Source organism: Artibeus jamaicensis, unplaced genomic scaffold, assembly GCF_021234435.1.
Source record: "Artibeus jamaicensis isolate MK-2021 breed Jamaican fruit bat unplaced genomic scaffold, CSHL_Jam_final contig_354, whole genome shotgun sequence".
NCBI classification, from domain to species: Eukaryota; Metazoa; Chordata; class Mammalia; order Chiroptera; family Phyllostomidae; genus Artibeus; species Artibeus jamaicensis.
In genome coordinates this window covers 25,057,169-25,077,538 of record NW_026521803.1, presented here as the reverse complement: position 1 = coordinate 25,077,538, position 20,370 = coordinate 25,057,169, and the positions used below count along the sequence as shown (strand labels likewise).

The window sequence follows — 20,370 nt, the reverse complement described above, 5'->3', positions numbered from 1 at the left end:
TGAGTAAGAGGGAACTTTGCCAGCCCGATTGCTTCAGCAGGACGTGGGGCCTGTCAGGCACTTGAACCTTAAATTATATCACCAGCTATCCTGGGTTTCCCCGCTGCCAACTGCAGACCTTAGAACTTCCCAGCCTCCATAATTGTGTAAGCCAGTTTTTTTATAATCAACCAATCAATCAACCAATCTTACACATAAACATACCATTTAAATGTATAATTAATGTTTTATTAAATATTGGTTGTGTTTCCCTCGAGAACCTGGACTCACACAGGAAATAAACTATGAACTATTACCAGAATGATAGTAGCAGTTTGCCATATAATTTGGAAGGTCATTCGTTTCAAGAAGGCCACTGAGGACTGTGAAAAAAATATTCTATGTATGTGTTGAGTCTGTGGAGACACAGTCAACCGTTGCGTCTCCAGATCTGGATAACCAACCCTCTTTCCAGATCCGTCATGTCCAGTACAGTAGCCCTGAACCCTATGAGGCTGTGCCCCACTTGGCATGTGACTCGCCCAAATTAAGACACACTATAAACACAAAAACACAGTGTCTTTCACAAAACTTAGTACAAGAAAATGAATGTAAGATATCACATTAATATTTTTTATGTTGCTTACACATTCGAATAATATTTTAGATAAATTTAGTTAAATAACATATTAAAATTCCCATTTGTGTTTACTGCATTACTGAGACTACCAGAAAACTTAAATTGCACATGCGCCCCACCTCATATGACCATTGCGTAGTACTGTTGCTATAGTAGCATGGGTACAATCTGAGCTTCTTAGAAGTACAGAATTCCGGCCTCAGACCTACAGAAACAGACTATGCAATTTAACAAGATACCCAGCAAATCTGTATCTACAGAAAAAACTGTGAACCACTACTCCAGCCTGTGGCTGTAAAAATACTTCCCTTCTTCCTCCATCTGACAAAGTAAGATTATCTGACTTCACAAAAGGCTAGCCTAGAATTGTAGATATCATGTTTCTCTTTGTCAAATTTATCTTTAGATACACACAGTTTTCTGTTGTTAAAAAGCCACGCTCAGCAAGCTTGGGGCACAAAGCAACTTCATTTTCTCAGTTTTGAGAAGGAGGCAGCGAGAACCATTTCCTCTCATGCATACACTGCTCTGCAGCAGGCTATTGCCAAAACCCGGGGTCCTTTCTGGTCCTCAGGTGCCCTCCTGTCACCTGCAGCTCCTTTGCTTCATCTGGTGCTCTCCCAGTCTCTGCAGCCACAGCTGTTAGCTCTGTCTTCCCTCCCCTCCATCCTGCTTTTATCATCTCTGCTGATCATCCCCTGGGGGCTGTTTTCTGTTTCTCTCAAGACAGCTAATTTTGTGCAAAAGTAATCTCAGAGTAAGGTGTTTGTGCTTGATAATAGCTTAATATTTTACCTCTCCTGTAGTTTCATTGCATTTTAATAGGCAGTTCCTGAAAAATAAAATTGCTTATCTCAACTAGAGAGAATAAAGCAGAAGGTGGGCAATTTGGGGCACAATGCCAAACTAACGAGGAAGATATTTTGGGCAGGAGGGCCCTTTGGTATCTTTCTGTTTTGTATTCCTATGCACAATATTCATTAGCATTGTGGAAATTTACTTGACATGAACTCTAAATATCTGGAATTTGTCAAGATGCGAGTAAAAATTGATATAGATTAGAGGAAGAAATAGAAATCATTGAAAACAGTTAACTTATGGGTTAAATTTGTGCAAATATCGTGTTACTATAAAATATGAACAATTAGAGAACTGGAACTTGGTAGTTTCTTCTTTTGTATAATTGATTAATTAAGAAAATTCCCCTTTTAAATGTTTTTAAATACTAAAAGTATAACCCAAATACGGAAAGTATAGCAAACACTGACATCACGAAGTAGTTCTCCATCCTAGTTAAAAAAGTATTTGTCAATAAATATAGCTTAGTTGGATATTTATTTTTTTTATTTGATATAAATATATATGTTTTTGGGTTGAGCTTCTTTTTAGTTAACATTTATTTCTAAAATTCCTCTATGTTATAGTGTGCTGTAGTTTTCTAAATTTCAGAGCAAAAATAATCTACTGTGTGAGCACACTAGGTTTATTTGTAAGACTTCTGTGAAATCTTTATCTATCACCAGCCTCCAACTTTAAGCGGACTTTGGTATGCCTCCTTTGTGCCCTCAGTTATGGAAAAGAGCCACATCCTATCACAATGAGCACATTTCAAATGCTTCTAATGCCGTACTCATTGTCACTGCCTGTTTAGTCTTATGTATTCCCCGAGATTATAAACTCTTTGGGGGTAGAAATCAACTCCGTCTTCTTCAACATTGTAGACTCTGTCCCTGTCAAAGTGTGCAGCACAGGTTATATACTTAAATCCCTATTGATATCATTATTGATAAATATACCGATACATTAGACTTGTATCAGTGCTGACTCAGCCATGGTTTAACTTTTTGTTCAAGTAAAAGTGTCCGATACAGTGTGTTGTAAAATGTTTCTGTTTTATATACAACACACATACATACATGAACATGCACACAATTAAGATTATTTAAGTAATTTTTTACAAACAACCCATGGCCATGAACTAAAGGGGGATGCTGGAGGGTGAGGGGGTGCAGGGTGGAGGGGGATAGAGGGCAGAAAATAATTGGGACAACTGTAATAGCATAATCAATAAAATATATTTTTAAAAGTTCTTACAGATTCTTCAAACCTTTATATTTTTATTGTCCTTTTTAAAATTTTTATTCATTTATCTTTAGAGGAGAAGGGAAGAAGAAAGGGAGAGAAATATTAATGTATGGTGGCCTTTTATGCGTCCCCTGCTGGGAACTGGCCTGCAACCCAGGCATGTGCTCTGACTGGGAATCAAACTGCAATCCTTTGGTTCGCAGGCCCGAGCTCAATCCACTGAGCTACACCAGCCAGGGCTTTATTGTCCTTTTAGAAATTAGATCAATGATTAATATCTTAGAGATGTATACTAGCTCAGAGTTATAGAAATATATCTTCACTATAATACTAATTATCATATATTTCAGATATTCTAGTAAGCCATATAAGAAGTATTTAATTATCTTAAGATTTTTTATAGTCATCTAGTGAAAATTCAATGATCACCTAATATTTTCTGTTATATATTATAATTTTAAATTATCCTAATTTCATATTTATAAGTAAATTATTTTAAAGCTCTTTAAATACATGAGTTTGTTCTACAAAGGAGTTAAATTATTTTGGGGAAATTCTTCAGAACACCTTAAAGTTTTTTGATTACTGTATTTTGCCATGTATAACATGCACCCACATTTGTGTGCATTATACATGGCAAGATACAGTAATTAAAATTTTTATCTTTTTGATAATTATTGCAAATGTATCCCGCCAAATCCTCTTTGGTTTACTTGTTGGGTAGAAAGCATCACCACATGAGCAAATATAAATAGCCAAAGTGATTTAGTTTTAACATAATTTCATGGTTAATGTGAAGCAATATTTTTTTTAAATCACAATGTAACATGCCTTAAGTTTGAATTGGGTGTTTTAAAGCACTATGATACCTGCCACATATGTTGATCCTTATAGATCCCCTATGCATTGACTAACAGGTACTACTGTCTCCGTCTTATAAATAAGATCAAATGGCTGGCCAATCATAGCATCAATATTTAGTGACAGGCTTGAGGCTTTAATACAGGCGTTTGATAATTTCTTCTGGTAAGACCCTGCTGGAGAGGAAGAGTGAAGAAGACACACCCTAAAAGATGTAATTGTTCACATCAAACATTAGTGTTTTCAAATGAATTTTATGGTGGTAGATACCTCCAAGAGAGGCTCCATTGTGCTTTTCTGCGCAAACAATACAGTAGACAGTTGCTAGCATTTCTGCCTGATACAGCTTTGTGTAGATTTGGCCTCTTGGTTGGAAAGATAAATGAGCTCACTTCAGGGTTGGGTCTATAAGCAGATGATTGAATTTCAGGGAAGTGTTTACATGCATTGTAGAGTATTTCTGTCACTGCATTTCTGTATGGGAGGTCTCAACGGGAGTGGATGGATGGAAACAGAATGGAAGATTATTTACTGGGAGGAAATAAAAGGGATTAGTTTCTATGGAGGCCAGGCAGGTGACCTAGCTTCACAATACTGGATTGTGCGCTCTGATGGTTATTTTTTAAAAGAGAGAAAGAAATCTTGGATAGAGGGCCTGGCTTAATTTCCAGCCAATTCACATGAAGTCTCTTTGAAGGAGTTTTCTAATCCCAGGAGAAGCTTTTGTTTGATATATGTTTTATGTGCTGGGTTTATCTAGGGCTCAGATAATCACACAGAGAAGTTCTCATCTGGATTACTCAGCATGCTCCTGGCCTCGGTCACCTCTTTTTGGGGGCTATGAGTTGAAGTAAACAAACATGAAATCTGAAAGACTTACATGTGATCCTCCGGTCACAGCACACTTTTCAAAGTACCTGTTCATGTTTCCCTATAAAATTGAAAAACAACCCTATGCATCTTCAAAAAAATATTGCAAGTAATTCCACAAGATTTTTCTTCTATCAGAGGAAGATCAGTGAAAGTACAAAGAGCAGTGGAATAAAAAATAGAAAGACTGTGTGGTTGCCCATACACTGAATGGTTTAGAATGGCTGTGTGTTGCTAAAAACACAGTAGATTGAGCTCCCTGAAACTTACATTTCCCACAACTTCATCTTCTAGAGCACAGTCATAAGGAATAACGTTCCTGGAGGGTAAGCTGTATGTCCTATATATCTTTGGATTTTAACATCCCACTGCATATACATATATCTTTCACCATGATTGTATCAGTTCTTCGAGAGTATAGATCATTATAGTGTGTGAGTGTGTGTGTGTGTGTGTGTGTGTGTGTGTGTCCTGTCTTCATCAGCTAGCAGAAATCTAATTGGGGGTGCTCAGTTTTGTACATTGAAAAAGTGCCTCCTGTGCTTGATCATCACTGCTTTCTAAACCAAAAGGTTGTGGAAGGAATCATTTATTTACATGTGTTTCAAAATTAGTATTATAAATAATTTTTGAATTGTGCAAAAATTCAATGCTGTTCTCAGTGTTCTTGTGGTGAGTCAGTTGCCTCTTTACTTACACTAAAAAATCGTGAATAAAACAGAATAAAGACTGTGGCCAGACTGTACAAGTTTGTGAGTTCAAGGTTGAGAAATTCCCACCATGTTTCACAAATAATGGTATACTCACTGTGGGTATTTAAACAGGCTGAGTTATATAGAATGGGATTGGCATTGATGAGGAAATAAATAGATAAAATAAGATTCTTGGCTCTCACTGCAGAGCTTCAGACCCAGATATTTGCAGTTTTCATTTAAATAATTTACAAACATGGGAAAGTATATGAATAAACACATTAAAACTTCACCTCCTTGGTTAAAGTTTATTACTAAGTATTTAATTCCTTTTGCAGTTATTACAAATGGAATTATTTTCTTTTTTTAGTGTTCATTATTATTGTATAGAAACACAACTGATTTTTGTGCGTTGATTTTTTAGCTTGTGACTTTGCTAAACTTGTTTAGAAATTCTATTTTACTTTTGTGAAATCTTTGAAGCTTTCTACATGTAAGATTATGTTATCTGCAAACAGAAAATTTGACTCCTCCTTTTCCCATTTGGATACCTTTTATTTATTTTTTCTTGCCATATTGCTCTGACTAGAACTTCCAGTACTGTGTTAAATAAAAATGGTTAATGCAGGCATCCCTATTTTGTTCCTGATCTTAAGAAAAAACTTTTAGTCTTTCATCACTGAGGATAATGTCAGGATATAAACTTGTGGTGCATGCCTAAGAAAGAACTGACACATTTATTTCATGGTTTTTTTCTAGGTAATACAACCAAGGCCTCTCAAATCATGAGATTCTCCTGATAAAGGGGAAATACACTTGACTTCACTTTAACCAGAAATTCCCTTTCCTATATTTTCCTGGGTCATATCTTTCTCACTCTATGTACCCTACTTGATTAGAGTATCTGATTCTCTAACTTAGTAACCTATTTAGAAAGAGACTTTTTAAATGAAATTAAAAATCAATCATGCCTTTTCCATGAACAATATTTATATATAAACTTTTGTCTTGTGTTTCTTTTTTCAGAAGATGCTTATAAGACCCAGGTCAGGATCGACAATGAGCCAGCTTATTTGGACATCTTGGACACTGCCGGTCAGGTAGGTACTTTCCTTGGACCCCTCCAATCTCTGAAGCCAGTCGAGCTTTTAAATCAAACATATTTACCAAAACCAAAAAGATGAGTTTAACTATTCAGACAGGAGAAGAACACATTTTCAATAGCAGCCAGGAATCAGCTTTTAAAAACTGACAGGAAAATGTGACTCAGTGCCAAGCAGAATACTTCAAGATTCCCTTAGTTTTCTAAGTGTAGCAATATAGAGATGTAGTATTTCTAATGAGATGATAAAATGAATAAGATAGTTTGTTACTCTTCCTCAGATGTGCTCAGTACTGTGTTTGAGGCTGTAATCTTGTGATAGATTTATTAGAGAATTCTGGTTGAATATAAAAAAGGAAGGTCTAAAAAAAAAAAAAAAAAAAAAAAAGGAAGGTCTATTTGGCAAATATGCTTATGAAACAGATGCTAGGCAGACAGTTTAACAGAATGGGTAACATAACCAAGATTTAGCATAATCTAATATGTTAGGTTATACACTTGGGAACAAGGAGAAAGATAACTATGGAAAGAAGGAGAAAATAATAACTTATATGATATAAAGCAAAGATAGAACTAAAATACTGCACAGTAATTAAAAATAAAATGGGAGAAAAAGAATCAGTTAAAATATTTCAAAACCTTGTAGTATTTTGGAGGAGAATATAGATTTTCTTTGCCTTTATACTTTTAGAATAATTATGTTAAAATATAAGTATATCTATTAAATGACAGACATAAAACAAATAATTCTCTACTTTGTTATAAACCTAAAACTGCTCTAGTTTAGATTTTAAAATAAAGTCTTAAAAAGTAGCAGAAGGAAAATGCATTTTAAAATAATGCATATAATACAAGGTTGAAAAGAAACACAGAAAAAGTAAAGAAGCATAATATAATAATGAATATAAATATACCAGGAATCAAAATAAATGTAAGTGGATATACCTCTCCCCAAATTGGCAAGTGAATTGGTAACATCACATTGAATAAAAGAACAAAACTAACCTCCTGTATTTGGTTTAAAAGAGACATAAGGGTAGAGAAATGTGGCAAATCAAAGAATGGTTATTTCAAAAGTAGGCAAATGTAACCAAACCTAAAGCAGATATACTGGTATTAATACCGTAAAAAATATCTTATTGGGAAAAATGAATTATTAAGATGTAAATCTATCAATTTGTAATAAAACATTAAAAAGGTTAAAAATTCTAGTCTGTAATATTCAAGACAAATGGAGTGAACTATACAGAAAAATATCTAAAACAAAAGTCATGGATAGCAGGAAATTTTGATGTTCCTCTGTCAGTAAGTGTTGGATCAAAAAGTAATATAATTGTAGAAGATTTGAAAACCCATTTAACTTATATAGGATTCCACGGTCAATATGAGAGTAGGCATTCTTTTCATGTACATGTGTGATTTATACTGTTTATTGATTTCTAATTTTTGCAAAGAATGTGGTCTGTAGAATTTTACTTTGTGGACTTAGAATGTGATAAATTGTTGTAGTATGTTTATGATAGCAGTACCTGTTGAGGAGAAAAGGAGAAATTGGGAAAGTGGAGAAGTACAAAGTAGGATTCAACTGTACCTGTAGTGATTTATGTTTTCTGCAGTTCTGATCAAATATAGAAAATGTTAATAGCTGATAATCTAGGTCAGTAGTACACAAATCTTTATTATAGTGCTTTCCTTTGTACTTAAATAATTTATATTTTTAAAATGTTTCATTATTTTATCTGTTTTATGTAGCTATTAGAAAAGCAACTGCATTAATGGGAATACTGATACTGTATAAGCCGTTGGAAATAAGTGATCTCCTTTTATATTTATATGAAGAGTTTCTGAAACCCATACATTAAGAAACTCACTTGTTTCCAGGGACATTTGGACAATGGACTTATGGGGTAAAAACACTTGAATACATTGGGGAGATTTAGAATAGAAAAATTTCTATTGGTTCATAAAAAAAATAACCAGACCATCAATTATATAAAAATCTAAAGTGATAAAAAGGCCACCACAGTGTCCTTAGTAATTTGGTGTATGTGAAATGCAACTAGGTGAGATCTCACATTCTTAATACGATTAATTGGGCATCCATAGTGTTACAATACTGGACTAATTTTTCCATGTAGTTACAAAAATTATATCACTGTAGTTCTTGGCCCTGAAGAGAGTTACACTTTCATTTTTGCACATGTTTAAGAAAGAAATTATTCAAAACTGAAGAAAGAGATTTCACATTTTATGGCTGTGCCTTTAACCATATCACCTCTTTAGCTTTCTCTTATAAACAGTGAGTGTTCCTTATCCATCCATGTTTTAAGCAGTGTGATAAATATAAATCTTAATGTTCTACATATCATTTATATTTTTAACTGAAACTTGGCAATTTCTAAACAAAACCTGCCAAATTAAAAAAAAGATATATGCATAGCATAAATGTACTAAGTAAAATGACTACCAAGATTCTGTAAAGTATGCGTTTGACAGAAAGAGCTGAAAAACAGAATGCCATTCAATGACCACATCATTCAAGGCATCTCCCTCAGTTTTCAATTTTTTGTGGTGGACAGTGCTGGAGCTTTTATCCTATAATTACTGCTGGGCCATTGTGCAAATAGGACTTCCACTATGAATAGTCTTTAGTAGAAACTCTGTAGACAATTTACAATTGTTTCTACTTAATATCCATGTAAATGACTATCACTGTGAATATTTAATGCTAGATGGGGCTTTAGAGATTACATATTTTAATTCCTTTTGTTTGTAAATAAAGACACTGGGCTCAGAAGAGGTAAGTAGCTCACCCAAGGTCACCTGGCACCTAACTGCCAACATTGGAGGGATTCAGGTGCTATGCCCGTGAGTCATTCCTGAAAGTCTGCAGTCATGTGTCTGTGTTACCTCTCAAAGCCATCTCTGTGAATAGTACTGGGCTATTTATGCCTAATAGTATTTACTATTTGTGTATTACTTTTGGGACAATGTCAATGATATTCTTAATTGAAAACTACCACTTCAGAAAACTGGCATGAACAATGAATCAGTAACTCAAAATGGTAAAATCAGAGAATCTGAAGGAAAAAATGTCATTAGTACAAGATTTTATTTTCAATCATCTTATTTTCTTTCTTTACATCTTTTTATTTTGTACAAAGGATGTATCTTCCCTAATTGAAAATGTCAGGAGTATTAGTTTGCAGATTTTTCTTGAGTTATATTGTCAATAAATTGGTCCATTAGGCAAGGATTTAGATGATTTAAATAAATAGCCATATTGCATCTATTTGGCATCTGTGTGAATGATCCTGTTAGCAAGAACAATAGAGACAATCCATACCATTTCCTCTACCTCTCATATAGTTATATCATGAAGGAGATGCCCAGTTTAGAATAAGTACTCAATAAAAGTAAATGAAACATTTGGGTGTATGACCCGTGTATTTCTCACACCTGACATAAGTGGGATATGTATAATTATACAAAATACTTACTGTCTTTGTGACTCACTCCCCATTTAAAAACTAAAGATCTTAGATCGAATGTTATTTAAGACATTTTGTGCTCTATCATTCTGTCAATCTCAAAACCATTTCATTCATTCAACAGTGAATCGTTACATTTTAGACACTGATGATGGTTTCTCAACAGTGAAAATCACTATGATAGATTCAAACATATTTGAAAAGTGGTTCTTGCCTTTAAGAAATCTGCAATTTAGTAGTGGAGGCAAGATATACTTGGTTTGTTAAGAGAAAATGTCACCTATGTGTCATAAAGTTGGCTCTCAATTAAGTTAAAGAATAAAAACCAACTATTTTTGTTCTAGCAAATGATAACCAGAAAAGAATAATGCAGGATGGCTTCTCCCAACAGACCTTTAATTTCACTGACAAGGTGCATTTATACACATACCTTCACATTAGGAGTCTGTTAAAAGAAAAACAAGTGGGTAACACGCCTATCATCTTAGAAATTCTATGCGTAGGACATTTTGATTATATAACCAAAGGTATTACCAAAAACTTTTTCTTCCATTTTTACTTTTTCTACCTGTAGTAATACAGTAATATTATGATATTAGAACTTCTTTTCTGTGTTCTTTTGTGGGAAATAGAGGATGAGAGAGATTGTGTGTGGGTTTGGAGCATCTTGTATGTCTGGAAAGCCACAAGGGGGGGTCGCAACAGGAATCAGAGGAAGGAAATGGAAAACTGGGCTCTTGAAACTAAATCAAAGCTTAAGGAAGAAGCTTGATGTCTTTTCTAGGTCATTTTTCTGCACTTTACAGCCCAGGTTGGCAGGTTGGGAACACACATGATAATAAGGGCATGAATTTGGCTGGGGTGACCTATGGATCCTTAGTGATTTTCTACTGCAAACAGACTGCAGTAGAAAATCACTTGGGAAACACTACTCGTTCTTATTATATATTATATACAGCATAGCTAATATATCAAAATGTAAATGGGTCAGTTAGTCTCTTTTACAAGATTAAAAAATCCTTTAGTGAAGGATTATGTCTTCTTTTATGTCTCTGTCTATGTCTGGTATCTTGTTAAATATATTGTACATGTTTCTTAATCATGTAGCTTTTTTTGAATCAATTGGGAAAGAAAAGAATAAATCCAGATTTTTGGAGCAGGGAGGGGTTTAAGCCTCTTGGTGAATATTTTCTGTTAATCTAATTTACATACCTAAGAATCTGAAAAGGTTCTGGAAAATGTGTGTTGCATTTCATTTGCAGATTCAGAAACAGATAGGGTTTGGGTAACTAGCTTTTCTATTAGAAATCTATTCTGCAAGCAGGAAGCAAAGATGAAATGTGCCCATTCAAGTGAGTCCAGTGGTTCTTTGGACCAACTACCAGTAAATAGCATGTGGATTTTGATGTCAGCAAGCAACTAAAGACAAACTTTGACCAAAAGAGTTGGAAAATATACTGTCCCAGAGCCATTAAGTGCCTTCAAAGTAAGAAACTTTCAATCAACTGCCTTTGATCTGAGGGGCTTAATTCAGATGTCATTCCCTATTCCTTCAACCACCAGAATTGGAAAGAAAAAGCAACTCACCCTTCTCCTTCCTTTTTCTTTCCAGGCCCTTAGTCCTGCCAACCCCCACCCTGGGGCCCTTCAGTGCCATTGTCATTGCCCAAGAATGTCCAGGGGGAAAGGAGGGAGAATACAAAGAGCCCAGCCCATGCTGCCTTCTCCACTGTCACAAGATCCCCAGCGCCCATCACAGAAAAGGGCTCAAGAAACAGATACAACTTTTCCCTCTAGGTCCCTCATCCCAGCCTCACTCTAAGACCCAGGGCTGGCTCCTAAGTTTCTGTCCAGTCTTTAGTGAACTTCTGTGTTGGACACACACATAGGCACATATGAAGCCTTGGAGTTTACACTGAGTGGCCCCAGCCCTGGGACCCCTGGCAGCTCTGGTCCTGGGGTCCCCTTTGCCCTACCTGGTCCATTCCAGATGCCAGGGGTGGGGAGGTTGGGTCAAGCCTCTGCCTTACAGATGGAAATGTGTTTTACTCTTCTCAACTTGTTTTTATAGCCCTCCCTTGGGCTGGGGAGAGGAGGTGGGTCTGAGTCTTCCTTCAGAACTCCATTTAATGTTAGTTTACCTGCTATGGTTGCATTTCTGTTCTCTATGAATGAAGCTGTATTCAATTAAAGAAAGAACAGATGCAAAAAAATAATAATTTGATGAGGAACCACTTAATATAGAATTATCCTGGAAACTGTTACATTTATCTGTGTTCCTAAACATGCTCTGAATTCTGAATTATTTTAAATGCAAATGAAAATGATAATGAACCTTTCATTCAGAGATTACTCAAAGTTATAGGGGTCTATGTTAGAATGGCAATGAGCAAACTAAATGATAAGTCTACCCACTAGGATAACGAGTATCTTTAGTATCACTAAGGAATCAAGGCACGTTTTTTTCTGCCAGGATCCTAAGCCAAACATTTTGCCCCTGCTTCCAGCTTCAAATCAGAGCTGTTTGACTCTCAAAGACTCTTTGGATAAATATACATTCATATCCTAAACTTAATGCTTCTGTGAGTTGCTCTGACAGTTATCTAGCTTCTCTTAGCCTATTACCCAAAATGTTCTCATGTCCTGAATTAATTCAAGTTTCAAATAAAAGCTAAAATATCTAATGGATATCCAGAAAGCATTTTTATCAGTAATACTTATAATGGCTCATACAGTGAATCCCTCAAAATATAAAAATAGTTTTAAAGCCATTTAAATGCTCTCCTCTCCCTACTTTCTTTGTTGTTGGTATTTTTTTCCCCTACTATAATGCAGGAAAGTCCCATTTATGATAAAATGTTAAGTGCTATTACTTTTCTTTGCAGATATCCAACTTCAATGTCAAAATCAAATTGCAGCTCTGGGAAACCCAAAGTGCTTCCTTACAGAGTGACTATCCTATTTTGGATGGGTTTCATGTATAAACATCTGCCTTTAAGCTCTCCATGCTGCCCCTCCCAAACTTTTCTCTCTTTTATTTTCATACCTAAAATTTCAGAGAAAATAAAATATTGAGCCACAGAGTAATAAAAAAGAGACATGATACAGAGAACACAGACATTTTTCAAAAACAACAACAATAATAATAATAAAACACTGTAATGAGCTAAATCCAGCCAAACATCATCTTTCATTAAACTACAGGAAGTCAGTACAACCAATATATTTGCAGGAACTCTGATGTCCTTGCTATGTGAAACTCATGCCCTCTTTTCTCTCTGAGAGAAGCAGAACCAGTAGGATATCTATGTAGATAGATATAGATATAGATAGATAGAGATATAGATGTAGATACAGACATAGATACAGAGGTGAGCAAAAGTAGGTTTACAGTTCTGAGTACAAAAACACATTTTATGCTTGTATTATTATTTATCAATTTGTATTTTCCATATGAACAACTGTAAACCTACTTTTGTCAACCTCTGTATAGATATAGATGATAAGAGATTTTTTATAGTAATTGGCTCACACAATTATGGAAGCCAAGATATTCCACAATCTGCAGTCCGCAACCTAGAGAACCAAGAAAGCCTATGGTGTTAAGTTTAAGTCTAAAGACCTAGGAACTGGGGGCCCGATGTAAGCCCTGATCTGAGTCCAAACGTTCCAGAACAAAGAGTTCCATATTCTGGTGGGGGAGGAGATGCATATCTCAGCTCAAGCAGAAAGAGAGCTGATTCACCCTTCCTTCATCTTTTTTTTCTATTTGGGTCCTCAGATAATTGGATGATGCCAACCCACATTGGGAAGGGTCATCTACTTTATTCAGCTCACCAATTCAAGTGCCAATTTATCCCAGAAACACCCTGAAAGATAAACCTGGAAATAATGAGTTACCAGCTTTGGGGATCCCTTAGCCCAGTCAAGTCGACACATGAAATTAATCATGATAAGTACCATTTGGGAAGGGTCTTCTACTAACTGGTATCATAATATCACATGATGTCATTTTAGTAGTAGTGGTAGAGAAGAATTATTGCTTCTTTTGTTTTGTGACTTTGGCGAGACCATGTGAAATGTAGCCAAAGTAACAATACCCCTGGAGATACCAGGGGTATGCGTCTAAAAATTTAACTGTGGGGGTCAAGTAACTTGTGGGGTCTCAGGTCATCACAATCAATAAACATGATTCCATGTCTGCTCCTACTTGATTTTATACTCCAGGTGTAGATATGAGAAACCTTCAGGTATAATTGAGAGTCAGTTAGCAGAGAGGTAATATTAGAATAAACTTTCTTGAGTCTTGACTATTTTAGCTATGTGTGTAATCATATTAGGGATTCAGCATTTCTGAGTTTGCCCTGAATTAATATATCCAGGAATAAACTGACCAGCCTTACTGCCCAGTCATCTCCAAAACTCCACTTCTGGGGTAACTGGGAACAACATTCATAACATTTCTAATGAGACATTTATTCATCTTCACGAGAAGAAAGACTGTATAGAGTCACTTCAGGAAAAACTGAAATTCTTGAATTATCTTCATAGTAGAAAATTGGAATAAATGTTATCTTAGTATATAACTATAAAGTTTATGGCTTTTGATTTTTTTATTTTATGTATAAACCTTATAAACTGCAATGAATTTAAAAATAATCCTCAGAGCTCTATTACCTGTTCATCCCATGAATAACATAGACGTGAAATATGGCAGCACATACGGAATCCTGCGAACCAGACCCTCTAAGGTGCACAGAGAGACCTCAAGAGCACAAATAATAAACAAAAACTACTCCACAGATCATTTTAAATGTTATAAAAACTTTAAAAGAAAGGTGATTGATTAAAATATGCAAATATATGATATTTTGAGAAGCATGTTGAATAACACACAGTTTTTTTCTATCCTGACAGAATGAGGAGCAATACATTTCCTAAAAAAAATAATATAGTAGTCAACATATTTTCTGATAACAACACACTGTATATAATCTTGATGAATTTATGCTAGCCTGTACCAGTGGTATAGGATCTATTAAGAAAATATAGTTGGGGCCAGGCTGGTGTAGCTCAGTGGATTGAGTGCGGGTCTGTGAACCTGAGGATTGCGGTTTGATTCCCAGTCAGGGCACATGCCTGGGTTGCAGGCCAGTTCCCAGCAGGGCCACAAGAGAGGCAACCATGCATTAATATTTCTCTCCCTTTCTTCTTCCCTTCCCCTCTAAAGATAAATAAATAAAATATTTTAAAAAATAAAATATAGTTGGGAAATATCTTCACAATTTATTAATTTTACACAGCTGGTGTTGACATTCTGGGTGGACTCATGATTATTTACGAGTAGTACTGCACATGTTGGCAAGAAATCTAAGAATTTGCCCCAAATCTTCTGAATTCTACATGCCTTCTAGGATTTTTGTCCATGTGATTTTGTTCATGATGTTAGGTAATATAGATGCCTGTGACAATTCTTAGAATTCCTTCAGAGCTGATCCTCAAAACAGTGAACCTGCAGGAAGATTCTGTGTCCTGAGAAATCTATCATAGAAGAGCGAAGCTTGTCCAGGGCTTGAAACATTCCATTTAATTAATGGAAATGAATTATATGATTATTTGTTATTATATCATTTATTATATAAAAATCTCTTTTTTCTCATTACCTTTGGGGGGTGTGTATAGTCACATTCCTATTTTCTGGGAAATTCACCTTTGCTAAATTTACTTTAGTGAAGAGATACTAGCTGATTGCTTCTTCAAGTCTCCACGTGTGTGATGATCTCCCTAGTTGTCAGCTTAGAAATTTCTCAGAAATGTATGGAGGCATAAGATAAATGACTCGGTTACTTTCCATAAGCTGTAATATCTTCACCAGGCTATTGGTTCCCTTTGCAACAGGTAAATCTCTAAGCAATGATTTATAGTGGAAATATATTATGAAATTTTATTAATGCAACAATTTAATCATATGAATTAGTTTTAAATAGAGTGCAATGACCTAAATCTGACAAAAATCTTGTCCTTATAGCCTATGAGGAGAATAGCATCATTCTGGCCTGGGTCCTTGATTCTGTTTGCTTGCAAGTAGAATGAACACCTCTTAACATGTAAATTCTGGAGAGAAGACTGATATGTGAAAATCTGTAATAAGCCACAAGCTATCATTTTAAATTTAGCATTTGTTGAGGATTTAGAGTGAAAGTTGTAACTGTTCAACTGTAGGGTTTAAGAGTAATTACATAATGCTTGTCATACTTATTGTTTTATTTATATGTAATATACCTGTGTGTGCATTTTAATAGTTGAAGTCAGAAATGAGGTTTTACTTTCACATTTTTTAAGTCTTATAAAAGTATTTTACATATTATCTTGAAATTACTATGTTTTAATGTCGACTAGTATCCTGCTAGAGTTTTCAACTCTAGTAATTAAAAAGCAAACAATGAGTCCCTAGATGATTTTGTAAACAATAAAAATAACCAATTTAGTCAGTTAAATTTTGATTAAGACACAGTGATGTTTTCACAAGAAACTGGACACAAGGCAGTGAGTGGCTGAGCAAGGCAGAGATAGACTGTTGCCTCATGGAGCCTGGTCCTGTGCAGAAGACAGATGAGAAACTATACACTAAGCCAAACTTAAATGAACAATTGCAAATGTGCAAAAGGAACCTGGCCTCAATGTGGAGGGTTGAGGTTAGCCAAGGCTTTAAGTTGAGACATGATTTTGAGCTCATGTGGCACATAGAGGGACATAACAACTGTTTCAGGTATGAGAACTGGCATGTGGGGGAGTCTGCAAAAGAGAAGAGGATGCTGGGTTTGCAAACTGAGGCAGACTGTACTTCTCAAACAAGGAGCGTATGCAGGCACATGGGACAAGTGGGGATAAGCAGGTCAGCCAGGTTAATCATTCTGAATTTTGTTTCAGGATTAATGAGAAGTTGCTCGTGAACAGTAGCAAAATTAGGGTTGTACTTTTAAATATTCACCTGGGAATAGCATAGAGAAAGAACTGCAAGGAGACAGAGTAAACCATAGAAAGGCCATTATGATGCCTTTACAGAATTCCAGGCAGAGAACAGCAACCTGGCTGGGTAGGTGGAGAGAAAGGGGCACATGGCAGAGTCATCTCACATTTAGAAGCAAGACTGAGGAAGCGTTCCAGAGTTACCAGCCTGACAATGTTATTATCGTCTAGTCATTGCCTAACATGTTAGTATTTTTCATGATCAAGTTATGTATTGTTATTCTGTAAGATCATGTTGTAATAAAAACACTCTCCTTTAGTTTCGTGAAAAGCATTCCTAGTTTATTTAGGTACTGCAAGTATGGGTTGTATTATATTAGCTCATTCTTGGTTTGCCGATACTTCTATGCTAATCAGAGATGATACAGTCACAACAACTAGAACCAGCTAACAGCGCATTTCTAGCTTCTGGATGCATGAGTAAGCATTGAAAGGCTAAATACCTTATCCAATAGTCTTCTTTATTTTTTTCACAAAACAGATAAAGACTCTCAGCCCTTTATTAAACTATAGATGTAAAAGAATTGCTGGAATGTTGTTGCATATTCACATTTAAAAACAGAAATGCGATCTGAGTTCATAAATCTGCAAAATTTCCAAGTTACTGCTCCTGAAATAAAACCTTTATAAGAAACTCCTATTTATAGGCCATTTTTTAACGTGTCAAAATGGGCAGTCCCTGGCTCCCAAACTGTGCGAAAGGCAACTGACTGGGTTGTTTAACCTGTTATAATAGGAAGGCTTCTAAAGAGCGTTCTCTTTAATGCCCTTACCAGGTTAATCAGTGCTCCCTCCTCCCTCTCTGATTCGTTCTGGTGGCCAGATTACTCTCCACTCCCCCTGCGACCACTTCTCCCTACCTGCTTTCCAAGACTCCTTGATGTTGGCTCCTCAACTAGATTATTCCAGTTACACATAATTTTGTAATTATATTGTTTAAGTTACATGAACTGATAAAATATTGTGAGTCAACTTTTAAACTAAGTTGAGTGTGTTTCAAAATGGTAATGTTATTGATAAGTCTCAGCTCTCCCACCTCTCCAATTGTTATGAAATGGGGTGGGAAAGATAAAATTAACAATTTGGCATTATAGATCTATTATTCTGAAATCACAAATGTCTTAAATCTTTGCTCTACTTAAAAGGTATCAAAACTTCAAAGCATGAACGATGCATTATGGATGTTTTGTGCAAAAATACAACTCCATTTGGCAGATTATTTTAAAAAGGGGGCATGTTGGCTCACCATCAAAGATGGGAAAATGAATATACATTGGTATGTTTTAAATGAATATACAATGTTTAAATTACGTATCATTTAAAACTGTTCCACTTTTAAACTGAGGCCGATTAACCAGCATGAGGTCAGATCAGGTCTTTGACTGTCCCTAATTGTCCCTGGCCATAGGACAGGCCAGACAGTGAACATTCTTTGCTTGAGTCATCAGTAAACATTCTGGCCTCTGTATCTTTATTTTCATGGGCTACAATCTGGCTTCCCCGATTTATAACAGTCTCCACTTACCTTCTGCCAAAAAATTCCCTATCCAGCCTGCTTTTGTCTCCTCTTAGCTGCCTTCCTTCCGTAACACCTCGATTTTACTGCAACTTGTGACACACATCAGGATCAACCCTTTTACCTCTGCCTCACAGTGCCTATTGAATGAGTAGTGAGTAATTGAGTACATCTGAGCTTTTGGGGTATATTTCCTCTGCTAGGTACCAAGAGAGTCATAATCAATACAGCAGCAGATGCAGGCAAGCAAACCCTCATCCAAGAGACTGCTGCCTGCTGCCTGTGGATGGTTCAGCTCCTTAGAATAATTAAAACAGGCAATTTGATCGCAGATGCCTTTCTCTTGTTAATCATCAGGTCATTAGCCTTAATAAGATCAATCTGTGATTAGACTCACTGTATCCCAATCCAATGAAATGGAGCAGAGAGGAAATCAAATTTCAGTTCATGTTTCATTTATCTCTAACCTTCATCTCCTGCCACAAAGCCCAATTGGTCTTGGGAGGTTATAGAGGCACTGTCTTGATGCCTAAGTGATCAAAGATTCAGGACACGGACGGTAAAAGGGGGGCATATAGAGGAATAATAAAGATATTTTTAGGCATACGCTCTTATTCCTGGAGCACAGAACTAGGGTTGGCTGGATTACTGGGGATTTGACCCATTTCTTATAATCATTACTGTCCTCTGCAGGGATGTGGAATGTGGGTAGCAATTAGCATTGCTGTTGTGATGCTAAAAGGGAGGCAGATTTCCCCCATATTTCAAGGATTGCCTCAAAACCCTAAGCAAACCTGGACCCAGACAGAAAGTAGATCAGTGGATGCCAGAATCTGGGGGAAAGGGAAGTAATAACAGACGACATTTAATTATTTGGGAGCTTCTTTTTAGGGTGATAAAAATATTCTGGATTTAGTAGTCATAGTCGAACAACTTTGTAAAAATATTAAAAAGCACTGAGTTGTATACTTTAAAATGGTAACTTTTATATTATATGAATTAAATCTGAACTTGAGAAAAACATTTCAAAGTCAAAAACATCATGCTAATCAGGCTACAATAAACCAATTATATCAGAACACCTGGGGCATCCAACCAGGGAAGAGAGGGCCCCCAGCCTCTGCTCCCACAATAACCTTCTGCTTCACATGGGAAGCCATGAAATAGTAAGAGGTGAGAAGTGGAATGACCTTATGACCCTTATGTTCAAGCCTGAACCTAACAGCATCCTCTTTAAAATGCAACTGGAGAACATTTGGGGGCATCTTAAACACCAGAGAAAGGCTAGTTCCTAATCAATCCACTATACTTCACGTGCATTCGTGGTCAATGGCATGGTGGTCTCCTGCCTGCCCAACAACCTGTATTTTTGTGTATTTGTTTTCTTACTCATCTTTTTGTCAAAAGTTACATTCTAATCTTTGGATGTTTGAGTCTATCCTTCTGCATGCAGTTCGGGTTCTAGCTGCAGTAATTGTTGCCTAAATTAGTAATAATACTACTGAACAATTTCAATCTGTGGACCCAGTTCTAGTGATCTCTATTTTGAAACATAGGATACTCAACTGTTTTCCTGATAATTTAATCATTGCTTATCTGACCTCCTCAGAAATAGGTTAAAATATGATCTCATGCAACTTACCGGAGACTCTTTCTATTTAACATAGAGACAACAGGGCTCCACATACAATAAATAGATTTCCTGACATAAAAGGCTTTGATATGCTCAATAACACAATATTGTTAAGAAAAATAGAACCTGTTCCTTTTCTACTTATTGCAACCTAAATCTGCTATATAAAGAAGGGAAAATAATATATTGAAGGTGGTAAGAGAGATGATAAATGTAAGGGGTTTATATTTTTTTAAAGAGTAAGGCTAAGGAGAAAGATGATTGACATCTCTAAATTAATGAAGATAATGAAAATAAGGAAGAAGAATCCTTTTGATACTCAACAGAGACAAAGCTTATCACTCAAAAGAGTGGTACAGTTTTATACTTCAGGCAGAAAACTAATGAAAAAAATCTATAACAGTTTACAGGTATATCTACTTTGTAAGTAAATTTATTCAGAACACCATCTGTATTTATGTTATTTTTATAC

The 20,370-nt window shown here is 35.8% G+C and overlaps 1 protein-coding gene across 5 annotated transcripts in view; it reads left to right on the top strand.

The window, feature by feature from the left end:
- The window catches only part of RIT2 (Ras like without CAAX 2), a 376,246-nt gene that overhangs the window by 190,853 nt on the left and 165,023 nt on the right, over positions 1-20,370 (top strand). For all 5 annotated transcript variants that reach the window (XM_053664292.1, XM_053664291.1, XM_037133540.2 and 2 more), the window contains one exon: positions 6,154-6,227. In XM_053664292.1, the coding sequence (XP_053520267.1) occupies positions 6,154-6,227 (74 nt within the window). The remainder of the gene's footprint in view (positions 1-6,153; positions 6,228-20,370) is intronic.